The sequence below is a fragment of the Pagrus major genome, chromosome 1 (genome assembly GCF_040436345.1).
Source record: "Pagrus major chromosome 1, Pma_NU_1.0".
Classification (NCBI taxonomy): Eukaryota; Metazoa; Chordata; class Actinopteri; order Spariformes; family Sparidae; genus Pagrus; species Pagrus major.
In genome coordinates this window covers 745,623-760,739 of record NC_133215.1, presented here as the reverse complement: position 1 = coordinate 760,739, position 15,117 = coordinate 745,623, and the positions used below count along the sequence as shown (strand labels likewise).

Genomic DNA, 15,117 nt, shown 5'->3' with positions numbered 1-15,117 from the left:
TGTCTCGTTTGTTACTGTCCTGTTGACGTAGCTCGGACACTGATCTGATACTAACAGGTGGAGTTAAATACTGCAGACCTCTGATTGGTCCGTCTGTACAACCAGGGTCGTCTCGTCGTCTGATCTCTGATGTAGAATATTTTTTTATCAGCAGTCTTTTCTCAAACAAAGCTTGTTTCTGTGTTGTAATCATCAACATGTGCTCGCTGTGCGTAGGCAGAGTGTGGTCAGAAAAGAGAGAGAGTCAGAAAAGAGACGATGACTGCGAGCAGAGCAGAGAATAAAAAGGTTAGCAGTTTGTGTCTGTTGTCAGTGCAGGTCGCAGTGTGTCAGATAATAAATGCAGCAGCTTCTCAAGAGTTAAGACCGGTCTTCACTGATGTTTCCCAGCTGCTGGAAGCCTGGCTGCTTTTCCTTCAGGTGATAACACTGCCTGTCTTTAGCAGGAAGCCACGATGAATCCAGAGGACATTTTCAACACTCTGGAGGATCTAAAAGTCAAAGAATTCAAGGATTTCAAATGGTATCTGAAGCAGCCTGACATCCTGGAAGGCTACCAACCCATCAAACAGTCCAAGCTGGAGAGTGCAGAAATACAGGACACAGTGGATCTGATGGTGAACACCTTCACACTTGATGGAGCTCTGAAGGTGACCAAGAAGATTTTAGAGAAGATAAAGAGGAATGACCTGGTGCAGAGTCTGTCAGCCAACAGCTCAGGACCAGAAGGTCAGTCACTTTTCTTTATTTTAATATCATTTTCAGACGAAGAGAGTCGACGACACAATACTTGTAAAGGAACAGGCCTCTCAGTACAGAAGCTCATTGTTTTCAGCAAAGAAAAACAAAGAGGCTGATTTCATAATTAGGAGAAAAGGTTGAAGCATCAATAATTGTTATTGGAGAGGATGGAGGTTTGATGGTTCACATAAATAAACATTGTTTAACTGAGCAGAGATTCATTTTAATGGTGCAACAGAGCTCTGCCTAATTTAAAATCTGGATCAACTCATTTTAAACCTAGTTTTACTGAACTCAGATTAGAGCTAATCTTAGATTAAATGAATCCTTGTTGGTGCAACCAGCCATAATCTCTGTCTTCACCTCTCTCTCTGTGTCAGTGAGTGTCGGCGATGTTGGAGAGACTTCAGAGAACAGAGGACCTTCTTCCTCTCAGACTGAAGGTAAAGCTGCTGTATTCTCTGGTGTGTATGGAAGCCCTGAAAGACAAAGTTTAGTTTTTAGTTTGGAAAAGTTAAAAGTTAGTAAGACTGACTGCATTATAACTGAGTGAAAGCAAAGAGAGGAGTACTTGATGAGCTTTAGTTGAAGCAGTATCAGAGTATCTGCAGCTCTGAAAGACATTGCATATAAAGCATTTAATCAGTTTCTTCATAAAGACCCTAGAAGCTGTTTAAAAGTCTTAAAATCCATCTACACAGGTCTTGAATATTTTTTCCTTGGGTACCGTAGACTGTAACATCAGTTTTTAGATTATTTTGTATGTGGTTGTGAGCTGTCAGGAGGATTTAAAACTATAGTGGGACTGTTGTGACAGTGGATTGAGCTGCAGGAGGCAGTTAACCATCAGATCTGCATCAAACTCCGTCTCTACTGCAGCCACAGCAGCCAGGAAGCTCATCAGCTCAAAATAGTGATTGAAATTTACATTTCAGTCTGTGTCGTATTATAAAGGTGTAAAACGTCACAAAAATGTCAGAGTAGGAAAAGTTGGTGAATCCACAACGAGAAAATGTGACGACTCAGTGAATTCAGTATATGATAACTTACATTCAGAATGTGACTCAAACTCAAGCCTCAAGGGAAGAGATGAAAAACATCAGATCTGTGTAGTGATGAGGAGACTGTAACCGTCCTCACATTAATACATCAAACACAAATATTATATCATCGTCATGTTTTCACGTGGTTTTCTATCGTTTGCATGCTCCTCTTCTCCAGTGGTTTATTGGCACCATAGAGGAGAATTTGTGGCCAACTCCTAATATTCTTATAGAAGTATGGTGTCATAGTTGCAGGTGGTCATTTGTAATTTTTGATTGGCTGCTATTCTTCAGAGGGCGGGTCTTACGTAGTATGAGCAGGCCGGAGGTCAGACAGCAGAGATGGAGTCGAGTGTAGAGAAAGAAGAGATCAGAGTGCAACTCTTTTCATGGAGGCCATGATGGACACTGAATAATAACCATTATTTCTGAAGCAGTTTTGTTAGCTTGTGCCTGTGTCTGTTTGTCAGACTGAATGAACTGAAACTGACTGTCAGCTCAGTGCACCTGAGAGGTGCAACTGAGAGGTGGGGTTTACCCGACCATGAAGTCAAAGTGGTTGATAACTGTGAGGACTGAGCGGAGTGACAGTGGAAAGCTAGCTGAGCTCATCTGTGGTTCAGATAAGGCCTGCATCCTTTTTTTGTTGAGTGGAAACCAAAGAAACCAGATCAATAATGGCCTGTATGGAGCCACCAGGCTCAGTTATAATAAAAACCAGTACTACCAGTCTTTATTGGGGGTGGTTTAAATGATATTGGTATTTAAACATCATCAAGTTATTCCCCAAAACAAGAAAGAGTAAAAGAAATTGAGAATGAACACTTCTGGACCTGCAAGAGAGCATGAGTCTACATATCTATATAGACAGAAGGAAAATATTAAAGCTGATGCTACAGGACTTCTTTGTGACATTTCAACCAGAAGCTGGCAGCAACACCAACAGCTGCTCAGTGGTAACCAGTCCAGGGCTGTGGTTGTACTGACCAGCTCCCTGCCGGATAGATTAATGTTGTTGGGGTACATGAGAGAATGATGTGATCAAATACTATTGTTAAGATAGCTTACTGTAACACAATTACAAATATACTGCTAGAATATTTTCCATAGACATCTTGCTCCAACTGTAATTTCAAAATCCTGCATTTTCATTGTTTTTTGTTTCTATTTGTCACTCAGATGAGATTGTTCCAGTACCAGAGCCACAACCCATCTCATATTACCAAGACATGCTTCAGTCAAACCTCGAGGATAGGTTTAATTGTGCACAAGAGGGGTGGGCACGGAGGAAGGAACCTCTGGTTGATATCTACACAGAGCTGTACGTCACAGCTGGGGATGACGTAAACATCAACAAACAGCATGAGGTCATTCAGATGGAGGTGAAGCCAACAACAGAGGAATCAATTAAACCCTGTGACATGTTCAAACCCCCCTCTGGAAAAGAAAGATCCATAAGAACAGTTCTGACCAATGGAATCGCAGGAATTGGCAAAACATTTCTTGTCCAGAAGTTTGTGTTGGACTGGACTAACAAAGAAAACAATCAAGATGTGCATCTCATATTCCCCTTTACCTTCCGCCAGCTGAACTTATGGAAGGATGAAAAGTTAAGTTTGGCAACGCTCATTCATGAATGTATCACAGAGACCAGAGACATCAAGGAAGAGGCTCTGAATCACATCTTTACAGCTCTGCAGTCATCAGGAAACAAAAGGTGTGACAGAAGTAAATTCAAACTAGTGTTTGTTTTGGATGGACTGGATGAGAACCGCCTTCAACTGAACTGTTCGACCAATAAAAACAAAGAAACAGACTTTGATGTGACTCAGTCCACCTCAGTGGATGTGCTGATGTCAAACCTCATCAAGAGAAATCTGCTTCCCTCTGCTCGCCTCTGGATAACCACACGACCTGCAGCAGCCAGTCAGATTCATTCTGATTTTGTTGACATGGTGACAGAAGTCAGAGGGTTCACTGACCCACAGAAGGAGGAGTACTTCAGGAGGAGGTTCAGAGATGAGGAGCAGGCCAGCAGAATCATCTCCCACATCAAGACATCACGAAGCCTCCACATCATGTGCCACATCCCAGTCTTCTGCTGGATCACTGCTACAGTTCTGCCCAAGCAAAGAGAGGGAGGAGAGCTGCCCAAGACCCTGACTGAGATGTATGTAGAGTTCCTGAGGTTTCAGATTCACCAGACAAATGAGAAGTTTGACCAAAACATGTGCATTCAGTACATTAAGTCATTAGCAAAACTGGCTTTCCACCAGCTGGAAAAGGGCAACCTGATTTTCTATGAAACAGATCTGAAAGAGAGTGGCATTGATGTCAGAGGAGCCTCAGTGTTCTCAGGAGTGTTCACAGAGATCTTTAAAGAGGAACGTGGGAGGAAGAGTGATGAAGTTAAGATGTTTAGCTTCGTCCATCTCAGTGTTCAGGAGTTTTTGGCAGCTTTGTATGTAGAGATGTCACTCATTAACAGAAACAAGAATGTGATGTCAGAGCTAGCTCAAACTAACGGCAAACATGTGAGAATGTTTTTCAGCAAAACGTCTGTGACAAATGTCCACAGGTTTGCTATTGACAAGGCCTTACAGAGTCCAAATGGACACCTGGACTTGTTTCTCCGCTTCCTTCTGGGTCTTTCACTGCAGACCAATCAGACTCTCCCTCAAGGCCTCCTGAAAAAGAAGAGAAGCTCACAGACCAATCAGAAAACAGTGAAGTACATCAAGAAGAAGATCAGTGAGAATCTGTCTCCAGAGAGAAGCATCAATCTGTTCCACTGTCTGAATGAACTGAATGATGGTTCTCTAGTGGAGGAGATCCAACAGTACCTGAGATCAGGAAGTCTCTCCACAGATAAACTGTCTCCTGCTCAGTGGTCAGCTCTGGTCTTCATCTTACTGTCATCAGAAGAAGATCTGGACGTGTTTGACCTGAAGAAATACTGTGCTTCAGAGGAGGCTCTTCTGAGGCTGCTGCCAGTGGTCAAAGCCTCCAACAAAGCTCTGTAAGTGAACCGATAACTGCAGACTAAGTTTAAGAGTCTAAGTTTAACTAAGTTTATCGTGTGTGGGGTTGTTGTCAACTAGTTTATATCTTATTAAATGTAAGTCCCGGGAAAAGATTTTATTACTTGACACCTTGAAAAACCTGCATTGTTTCTTAAGTTTCATTCCCAGAAATGTGACTATAATTTATGAAAATGTCATCAACTGCTGTTAGAGCTCAGTGATGTAGTCAATGACAAACACTTATCACCTGAAAATCTTATCTTCATGAATATTCATATTCAGCACAGAAACAGTATCAGTGTTTGTCTTTGTCACTAACTCTCCTTCAGGCTGAGTGGCTGTAATCTGTCAGAGGGAAGCTGTGAAGCTCTGTCCTCAGTTCTCAGCTCCCAGTCCTCTAGTCTGAGAGAGCTGGACCTGAGTGACAACGACCTGCAGGATTCAGGAGTGAAGCCGCTGTCTGTTGGACTGAAGAGTCCACACTGTAAACTGGAGACTCTCAGGTCAGGATTAAAAAAGACATGTACAGAGTGAACCATAACTGTTCCTTTGTGTTGTCATTGGTCTCCTGTCATTTTACCAGTTTTCTTTGAAGACACTGCTCTGAAACTGAGTGTATCAAAAATACAATTGGAAGTTAAATCAAACAGAGAGAAAAGTCTTCACATGTCCTCTACATTTCTTCTTCAGGCTGAGTGGCTGTAATCTGTCAGAGAGAAGCTGTGAAGCTCTGTCCTCAGTTCTCAGCTCCCAGACCTCTAGTCTGAGAGAGCTGGACCTGAATAACAACGACCTGCAGGATTCAGGAGTGAAGCCGCTGTCTGTTGGACTGAAGAGTCCACACTGTAAACTGGAGACTCTCAGGTCTGACTTCAGTTTCTGTGAAATGACCACTCAAATGTTGCTTGGCATCTGGTTAAAATGTCCTTAAGATACTGTATATCAAACATTGTAGGAGTTTTGGACATTGTGTATTATTCTTAAAAGGTATACAATGCCCTTCAGAGATTAAATCATTTATGTTAATGTACAGTAAAGTTATATTCACCAATCACCATGTCAGCTCTAATCAGTGTTTTCTTTTTTAATCAATTGTCAATGACAGACAGAGTTTTATCAAATGACTTTGTGTTGCCCCTCAGCTCTATGAATTGTTGCATCTCACAGCCCTGTTTTGGTGTTCGTTTTTTGTTTTTTCACTTTCCACAACTTTACCATTGGATTCAGTCTCGCTGCTCTCATCAGCATCTTTTCTTCACTTCAGCAGTTTGTCGGATTACAGTGTCATGTGGTTACAGAGCTTTTCCAGTGCAGCTGGCTGTATTTTCAATATTTTTCTGATGTCACATCACGTCTGCTGTCAATTTTATTTATAAAGCCCCAAATCATGTTCACATTGCTTCAGTGGGCTTTACAATCTGTACCGTGAGCGACTTCCTCTGTCTTTTGACCCTCGACTGTGAAGCAAACTTCCCATATTGAAAAAAACCTTTTAACCGGGAAAAAAAACCTCAGGAAGAGGAGGATCCTTCTCCCAGGACCAAAATACAGGAAGTAGATGTTGCGTGTACAGAAAAACAAAATCACAGTTCACAGATTTAATTCACAGAATGTCTGTCTCTATACATTCATAAATATACATTGTCCTGTGTGTGTGTGTGTGTGTGTGTGTGTGTGTGTGTGTGTGTGTGTGTGTGTGTGTGTGTGTGTGTCTCCAGGCTGTCAGGCTGTCTGATCACAGAGGAAGGCTGTACTTCTCTGGCCTCATCTCTGAGATCCAACCCCTCCCATCTGAGAGAGCTGGACCTGAGCTACAATCATCCAGGAGACTCAGGAGTGAAGCTGCTGTCGGCTGGACTCGAGGATCCAGACTGGAGACTGGACACTCTCAGGTATGAACAGACACCAAGAGCTAACACACTGTTTCTCTGTCACAGCTAAATAAAAGAGAGAGAAGAACTCATTTTCATGAAGTCAAAGAACAACAGAGTCAGTTTTGGTGAGGATGTGATCTCGTTTGCTGTCAGCTGAAGGTCAGACAGTCTGAACGTTCTCTGTGTGAGTCCAGTTGTTTGGTTGTAATTATCTGTGTGATCTGAAGCTGGACGATCTTTTATTTAGTTAAACTTTGTGCTGCATGTTAGTTCAGATGATCAGTGATTCAGCAGAGCTGCTGATGTGTGTCAAGTGTGTGAAGTGTGCAAAGACTCCACCAGTGATGATATCTGAACCCTGATGTTTAAAACCAGCGTGTTGTCATCAGTGATTGAAGCTTTTCTCATATTTAACTGTGAGATAACAGGATTATAAAGTTCAGTGTAGAAATAAGACTGTTCAGTTTTACGTGGAGAGGTTTTAACAGCCTGTCAGTATTAACGTGCTATAGTGCTCCGCAGTGATATTGTTCTTCATGTTGAGTTATTATTTACACATTTCTGTTGTTCAAGTTAATTATTTGAAGCCAGCTGTGAATGAAAGCTACAACATTTAGACATTTAAGATTTAGTTTGAGACGTGTGAAGAGTTTCTGTTTCATGATTGACACAACAGGAGAACACAGTTCATTCAGGTCAACATGAGATCGTTTCATATCCGCCAGCTCCAACATGCATTCATTAGTTGTTGACAGGTTATTTAATGTTCTTTGATTTTCTTTAAAAGATGTTTAAAAGCATTAAGTTTGCTGTCAGAAAGTGTTTAGATACCTGATCTGACCTGATTTTCATCAGAAGGAGTTTGTCCAGTTGTCAGGATTTTTTTCTGAACACTTTGAGGACGTCTCGTTTGTTTTGTTTTAAAAGTCGAGGTTCAAAGTTCAGTCGTAGTTTTATTTTATGTTTCATATATTTTCCACTGCGGTCGATTCTGTCACTTCACATTATTAAATGTCAGGAAAATGAATTTATTCAGTGATTATTCAGTCGACCAGCTTTTTATTATTTAGTTGTTGTTGGTGAATATTTGATGTAAAGTCTGAGTGTGTGTATGAAGTGTGTTTTATAAATGCAGCTGTTTTGTCTTCATGGTGATCTGAGTGAAGCTTTATGAAGATCATTGATGAGGAAGCTTCTGAAGGTTCATTCTGACTTTGTTTCTTCCTCCAGGGTGGAACATGGTGGAGAGCAGAGGCTGAAACCTGGTCTGAGGAAGTGTAAGTGTGTGTTCACTTTGACTGATGAAAACAAGGCAGCACATGTTAAAGTAGTTTAAATCTAAAGCTTGTGTATCTGCATTCAACTGTCAGTTTGAAAGAAGATCCACAAAGATGAGTCATTGTGAAGTTTTGATCTAATTAACAGTCAGTCTGTTAATAAAGCAACAAATAAACCATCAGCTGTGTTAGATGATAAACTGCTGCTGTATTGTGTCTTGTTCTCTCCATCAGATGTCTGTGAACTCACAGTGGACACAAACACAGTGAACAGATTCCTCAAACTGTCTGACAACAACAGGAAGGTGACATATGTGTTAGAGAAGCAGCCATATCCTGATCATCCAGAGAGGTTTTACTGGCCTCAGCTGCTGTGTAGAAATGATCTGACTGGTCGCTGTTACTGGGAGGTCGAGTGGAGAGGAGGGGTTCATATAGCAGTGAGTTACAGAGGAATCAGCAGGAGAGGAGACAGTGATGACTGTTGGTTTGGACGGAATAATCAGTCCTGGTGTCTGAGCTGCTCTGATGGTCGTTACTCTGTCTGGCACAATAAGAGAAGTACAGTCCTCTCCTCCTCCTCCTCCTCCTCCTCTGTCTCTAACAGAGCAGCAGTGTATGTGGACTGTCCTGCTGGCACTCTGTCCTTCTACAGAGTCTCCTCTGACTCACTGATCCACCTCCACACCTTCAACACCACATTCACTCAACCTCTTTATCCTGGGTTCTGGTTCTGGCCTGGTTCCTCAGTGTCTCTGTAGGAGGGACAAACACACACACACACACACACACACACTCCCACACACACACACACACACACACACACACACACACACACAGTCTCACACACACTCACTCACACACACACACACACACACACACATACATACACACACACACACACACACACACACACTCTCTCTGTAAATCACAGTAACAGAAATGGGTTAGTTGTGTTGTCTCTTCTTGGTCAATGTGCTGCACATCAGTGGTTTTAAATCTCTTTAAATATGTTTTGAACGTTCAGATTTCAGTTTTCTGAACTTTGTGATCTGATTGTTTTCTCACAACAATCAGCCTGTATATACAATAAAATCAGGCTCCACACACACATGCATATAGATCATCATAATTATGATCTTTGTTCAGACAGCTTTTATTTAGTTGATTTGTGGTTCATCATTGAAGTTTCTCATTTGTCTTCTTTGAGTTATTATCTGTAAATATGTGTATATGAGTGGATAGAGCTGCTGCTACGTGCAGACGGACCTCCATTACAAAATCTCCCTGTAGAGTCGAAGAGCCAAAGACTTTCTGTCAACACTTCATTATCTCACATCATCTGTCAGAATAAACATTTGACTTTCTCATTCACGTGTCTCTCCTGATTGAAATAACGTCTTTTCACATCACTTTACATTACAGACATCACAGCAGACGAGCTGCATGGAGACATCTGATGTTTAAATCATCTCCAGCTGCTTCAGTTGTTCAGCAGAACGCTGCAACTCTGTTTTACTGTGAAGCTCCAGAAATGTTCTGTGGACTACGAGACTTCACCTGACTTTATATCATCAGGAGGAGATGATGGCTGAGCCTGACTTTATATCATCAGGAGGAGATGATGACTGAGCCTGACTTTATATCATCAGGAGGAGAAGATGGCTGAGCCTGACTGTATGTGAAATACTCCATGATGATATAAAGTCAGGCTCAGCCATCATCTCCTCCTGATGATATAAAGTCAGGCTCAGCCATCATCTCCTCCTGATGATATAAAGTCAGGCTCAGCCATCATCTCCTCCTGATGATATAAAGTCAGGCTCAGTCATCATCTCCTCCTGATGATATAAAGTCAGGCTCAGCCATCATCTCTTCCTGATGATATAAAGTCAGGCTCAGCCATCGTCTCCTCCTGATGATATAAAGTCAGGCTCAGCCATCATCTCCTCCTGATGATATAAAGTCAGGCTCAGCCATCATCTCCTCCTGATGATATAAAGTCAGGCTCAGCCATCATCTCCTCCTGATGATATAAAGTCAGGCTCAGCCATCATCTCCTCCTGATGATATAAAGTCAGGCTCAGCCATCATCTCCTCCTTGTCACACCGTGGTGAGGTTTGTCTCGTCTTGGGTTTTTTGTCTCGTAACTTCCTGTTTTATTTTGAAATCTAACTCTCCTCTCGTTTCAGGTCACTTGCCCTTCCTCATGTGTCACCGGTCTGATTGGCTGTGTCCAAATTCAGGGGCTGCAGCCCACGAAGGGCGCATTTGAAGGCCAATTACGTCACAACGCTGCGCGAAGGCTGTCCAAATTCGAAGGCTGCTCCACATGCAGCCCACAAATGCAGCCTTCCCCGCCCTCGTTTAGGAGGACGCACCGCTACTGTCCTTCGCGGCCTCACATATCCCAAGATCCTTTGCGCACCGCTGCTCAGTCCCGAAACAGAAGAGGAAGCAAGAGAAAATGGCGACATCAAGTGGCGCAGACATGACATTTAAATTTAAGTAATGGGTTTATACTCGGTTTTTACTCATTTGAACATCCAACGCCAGATATGTTAAACTTCAAGGGACTATAAAACCTCCAAAGTTTAACTTTCAGTTAAAATACGTGACGCTGGTGATGCTGTGGTAAATATAGTTGTTATTCACCAATGGGTTCATGTTTATTTTGTAATGTTGATAATTCAATTTAGATTTGACACATTGTACACACACAAATAAATGTACATGTTTGATGGATTTGAACCAAAACAGACTTTAATGCATGAACACCTGGTGACGCAACCAGGAAATACTCCGAAGGCTGGACCGACCCATTTCACAGCGGTTGACGCGGCCTTCAAGGTCTCTCCGAAGGCCGCGGCCTTCGTGGACCGCTAAGGCCGCGGCCTTGAAGGCTGCAGCCCCTGAATTTGGACACAGCCACAGTCTCACCTGATCCCTGATTGTTTCCACCTGTTCCCCATTACCCTCATGTGTTTAAAGTCGGCGTCTTCCCTTTGTCTTGTGCCAAAGTGTTTCGTCCTGGTCCGTGCACCCGAGCCCTTTACCACAGTCATAGTCAGTTTTGCCACGAGAATTGATTTGCCATGTAAGTTGTTTTCTGCTTCCTCCTTGAGAGAGAGAGAAGATTTTTCGTTTGATAATATTTTCTAGTTTAGTGTTTGATTTGTATTTTGTTGTATTAAACCGTTTTGGGAGCAATTTTGTGTTAGATAGTGTTAGATAGTTGTAGAGCCTCCTGTTTAGGTGAGCCTTTTTCTTTTGTCCCTTTTATCTTAGATTTGGTTTTCCTCCTTCGGGAGCGTTTTGAGTTATTATCTAGCCTTTTGTTTTCCTCCTTGAGAGAGTTTTTGATTTCTAGTCTAGTCTTCTGTTTTCCCTCCCTTTTATGAGTGTTTTCCCTCATTTTGGAAGTTTTGTTCTTCCGTGATTTTCTAGCCAGGCCTTAGAGATATAGTGAGTGTTTCATAGCCTATTCATTTGTCACTCTTCAAAGAAGGAGCCGAACTCAAAGTGTGCTTATAAGTGATATCCTCTGCATCTGAGTCCTCATTTTCGTCCAGGCCTGACACTCCTGATGATTTAAAGTCAGGCTCAGTAAATATTATACCTGCTAAACATCGGCCTTTTAGGATTGTCATTGTGTGCATGTTAGCATGATGCTAGCATTTAGCTCAATGCAAAAAATCTTTGTCAAAGTTGAGAATAACCAGTAAGTACAGTACTAAAGTACAATGTTCAGGTACTTCAGTATTTCCACTTCCACTACACTAAATGTATTTGATAACTTTAGTTACTAGTTACTTTGCAGATTCACATTATTCAGTGTTGACAGATTATCGCTTGTGACGTGCAACCAATCAGGTAGTGTTGTGGGTGGGACGTCGAGTGGGAGCACAGAGAGGTGACTGCAGCATCAGAGCTTCATTTATTCATTTATTTTATCGTCAATCAGACACAATAGTCACAAAAATGCTGAATATCGGCATCGGTAATCAGTCTGTTATAGATCTTGTTGTTACCTGGGGTTTGTGACCTCTTCCTGTTTTGGATGCACAGAGACCGATAGATTTCCTTTATTTTTCCAGGAAACCTCCCTGCTGGTGTCAGACTGAAGATCATAGACATAGTGAGGTTTACTGTGAACCAATCTTAAGAACGGCCGCAGGGAAAAGATGATTTCCTCAGTTTTTCCCTGGTAACGAGGTTGTTTTCTTGAGATCCTGAGTTATTTATGTCATCATCATGAGATAACGAATGTTTTCCCAATATAACAAGATAATTAATGATGAGAGAAAGACTTCATAAGATTGATAAGAGTGGGCCGGGACACACACGCTGCTCTGTGGGTGAGTTTTGGGAACTTCTGTTGAATGTTTGCCATCAGATCTGATCTGACGTTCATCTTAAATCAGTTGCTCCCCTGGTGGAGATGTCATGAACAGCATGCATGCTGCCATGTTACTGCTGATCTGATAGACATGAAGCTAAAAGGAATAAGAAGGAAGATTCTTTTGTTTTCTTGTAATAATTAATTGATTTATTTATTTTTCTCGAGATCTCAAGAAAATAATCATTTGTTTTTCTTTGAAAGTTACATAAATAACTCGCTCTCACGGGACAATGTAGGAAATAATATGTTCGACCTGTGACCATTCAGGGCTTCCCTGCAATCAATCAATCAATCAATCAATCAATCAATCTTTATTTGTTTAGCGCCAATTCACAACAAAAGTCATCTCATGACAAACTGAGTAGGTCGAAACCAAACTCCTCGATGCATTTATTTACAGACTCACAACATTTCCCTCCGTGAACAAACACCTGGTGACGGTGGTGAGAAAAAACTGCCTTTAACCGCAGAAACCTGGAGCAGAACCGGGCTCAGTGGTGGACGGTCGACTGCCTCGACCGTCTGGGTGGACATGTTGCCAGCTGAAGTGTAATTGTTCTTTTTGTACAGGTGTGGTTACAGACTCTCCACCGGAGTGTAACGTTTTTGTCCAAAGAGACCAAATACACAGTAAAGCATCATGATAATGTGTGTATGGTGTATTGAAAAGTCCTATATTTGAATATTCAGGGTTATGTTTCCCCCTAATATTTGTCTTATCTACTGTCGTGGAGCTCACGCTGACAGCCCTCCTGTGTTCCCTCCTCAGGACCCGGCAGGTCTCTGGATGTCACCTCCTCCACGAGTGGAAAATCTCTGTGGCTGTGAAGGTTGTTCAGATGTCAGATGGGACACTTATCCCAGCATTCCTGCCTGCTGTGGCCGGTCGGCGTCACCGAGCTGCTGTAAGCCGTTAGCCGTTATCTCCCCCACGTGTCGGCGGGGACGAGGAGCTGCTGGACGGCCCCGGGCCCCGCAGAGCCTTGTATGGCCATGGCCCGCTGGGACAGGGCCGATAAGCGGCTCACAGGCAGCTATGCGGCCATGTTTAGAACAATGTCTGTTTCTGTTAAATTTAGAGCAGTTATCGGACGCGGCTCTCCCTCCTGAACGCACTCTGCTGCTGCTGCTGCTGCTGCTGCTGCGCCAGGACCCGAGGTGAGGACCGGCTCTGAGTCTATTCATCAGGAGCAGATTTTCATCCAGCTGGTGACGAGATGATGATGATGACGATGATGATGTCGTACTGCAGTAATATTGTTGTGTTGCAGTTTAAAGTCCTCAGGGTCCAGTGAAGTTATGTTGTAATAATGATGTGATGACGTTCAGCAGTTGAGATAATATTGCAGTGAAGTAGTGATGGTCAGAACTGTTCTCTCCAGAGGTTCTGCAGCTCTGGAGGTTTGGTGCCGTGCAGCAGTAGAAGTACTGTAGTAACACTGTCGTGATCGTGTAGCTTGAGTTGTCTTACTGTTGAAATAATGTCGCAGTGGCTTGATAATGTGGAGTTTGGCAGCGATGGATTCATGTTGCATCGAGTAGTCGTAGTAAAGTTCCTGTCTGCAGATACCGGACTGCAGGACTGGACCCGGTGGGTCAGCTCGACCTTCACTCACAGCAAACTCTGTCTATAGTATAGTAGTATAGGATTAAATCAGTGGTACTGATCACCTCCATGTGACTTAATGCATAAAATGTGAGCATCAGACAGGAGTTGACCTCCAGTGGTGTTCAGGAGCTGCTGCAGACCCATCAGGCCACCGACACCACGTTAAGCTCCCGGTCGTCCTCCTTCTCTCCACACTGCTCAGACATTTACAACCTTTTGGTCCAATGACGTTTTAAAATACATCAAACAGTAGCCCGATAACGATGTCACCACGTTTTACACAATCGATCTCTGATTATCTGCTGTGATGTCATCGTCTTTCTTCACCTGGTGGAGAGTGAAACTGTGGAGCTGCAGCTGCACAGGTGGAAATATCAGGTAGTTTACAGTGGAGGATGATGAACTCCAGGAGGAGGAGGAGGAGGAGGAGCAGGAGGAGGAGGAGGAGCAGGAGGAGGAGGAGGGGGAGGAGGGAGAGGAGGAGCAGCAGGAGGAGGGGGAGGAGGGAGAGGAGGAGGAGGAGGAGCAGCAGGAGGAGCAGGAGGAGCAGGAGGAGGAGGAGCAGGAGGCAGTGTAGTGGTCACAGAGTTGTTTTCAGGCTCCTGTTTCTCGTCTCCACGTCCTCTGACAGCCTTTCACTGTGCAGCTGCTGTTAAACCAGAGGACGGTTCATTCTCAGGGTTTCTTCAGTGTTTCTGCCTCCAGGATGAAAACTCTGCTTGTGTTTTTGTGGAGATTCTGATCGATACGTTTCTGTAGGTTTATTTTTTCCTGTCAGATTCTGAAGCTGTTGAAGTGACGGTAGGTTTCTGATCTTTTACTGACGCTTCAGTTCGGCTCACGGACGGGACGGAGCAGCATTTAGTGACTTATTGTAGGTTTAATACTTTAATAGAGCAAGTTCGCAGCATATTTGATATAGAAATACAGTGTGGCAGCAGACTGTAGGTAGTGTGGTGATGTTATAGTATTACTGGTGCATTAAGTGTTTATTGTGTCCTTAATAATGTTTGTGAGTTTAAGAAAAAGCTATTTTTCATTTCTTAATAAATAAAAATGAGATTTTAGAAAGGATCGTAAACCCATAAAAAACTTATAATCACAACTTAATATATGTTAATGTCAATGAATGGATTTTGTTGTCAAA

The 15,117-nt window shown here is 42.8% G+C and overlaps 1 protein-coding gene across 1 annotated transcript; it reads left to right on the top strand.

Moving 5' to 3' along the window:
• The first annotated feature begins 455 nt into the window (after positions 1 to 455).
• Positions 456 to 9,328, top strand: LOC140995766 (NACHT, LRR and PYD domains-containing protein 3-like). Its single transcript, XM_073465852.1, has 8 exons — positions 456 to 729; positions 1,122 to 1,184; positions 2,964 to 4,803; positions 5,137 to 5,310; positions 5,498 to 5,671; positions 6,526 to 6,699; positions 7,912 to 7,958; positions 8,193 to 9,328. Exons 1-8 carry the CDS (start codon positions 456 to 458, stop codon positions 8,717 to 8,719), a joined length of 3,273 nt encoding a protein of 1,090 aa, XP_073321953.1. The 3' UTR covers positions 8,720 to 9,328.
• Positions 9,329 to 15,117: the final 5,789 nt, after the last annotated feature.

Excerpts from the sequence above, each read along its gene's own strand:
- LOC140995766 (XM_073465852.1), top strand. The coding sequence starts at position 456 with ATGAATCCAGAGGACATTTTCAACACTCTGGAGGATCTAAAAGTCAAA. Across the intron at positions 4,804-5,136 it reads AAAGCCTCCAACAAAGCTCT|GCTGAGTGGCTGTAATCTGT; the intron begins GTAAGTGAACCG and ends ACTCTCCTTCAG. Across the intron at positions 5,311-5,497 it reads TGTAAACTGGAGACTCTCAG|GCTGAGTGGCTGTAATCTGT; the intron begins GTCAGGATTAAA and ends TTTCTTCTTCAG.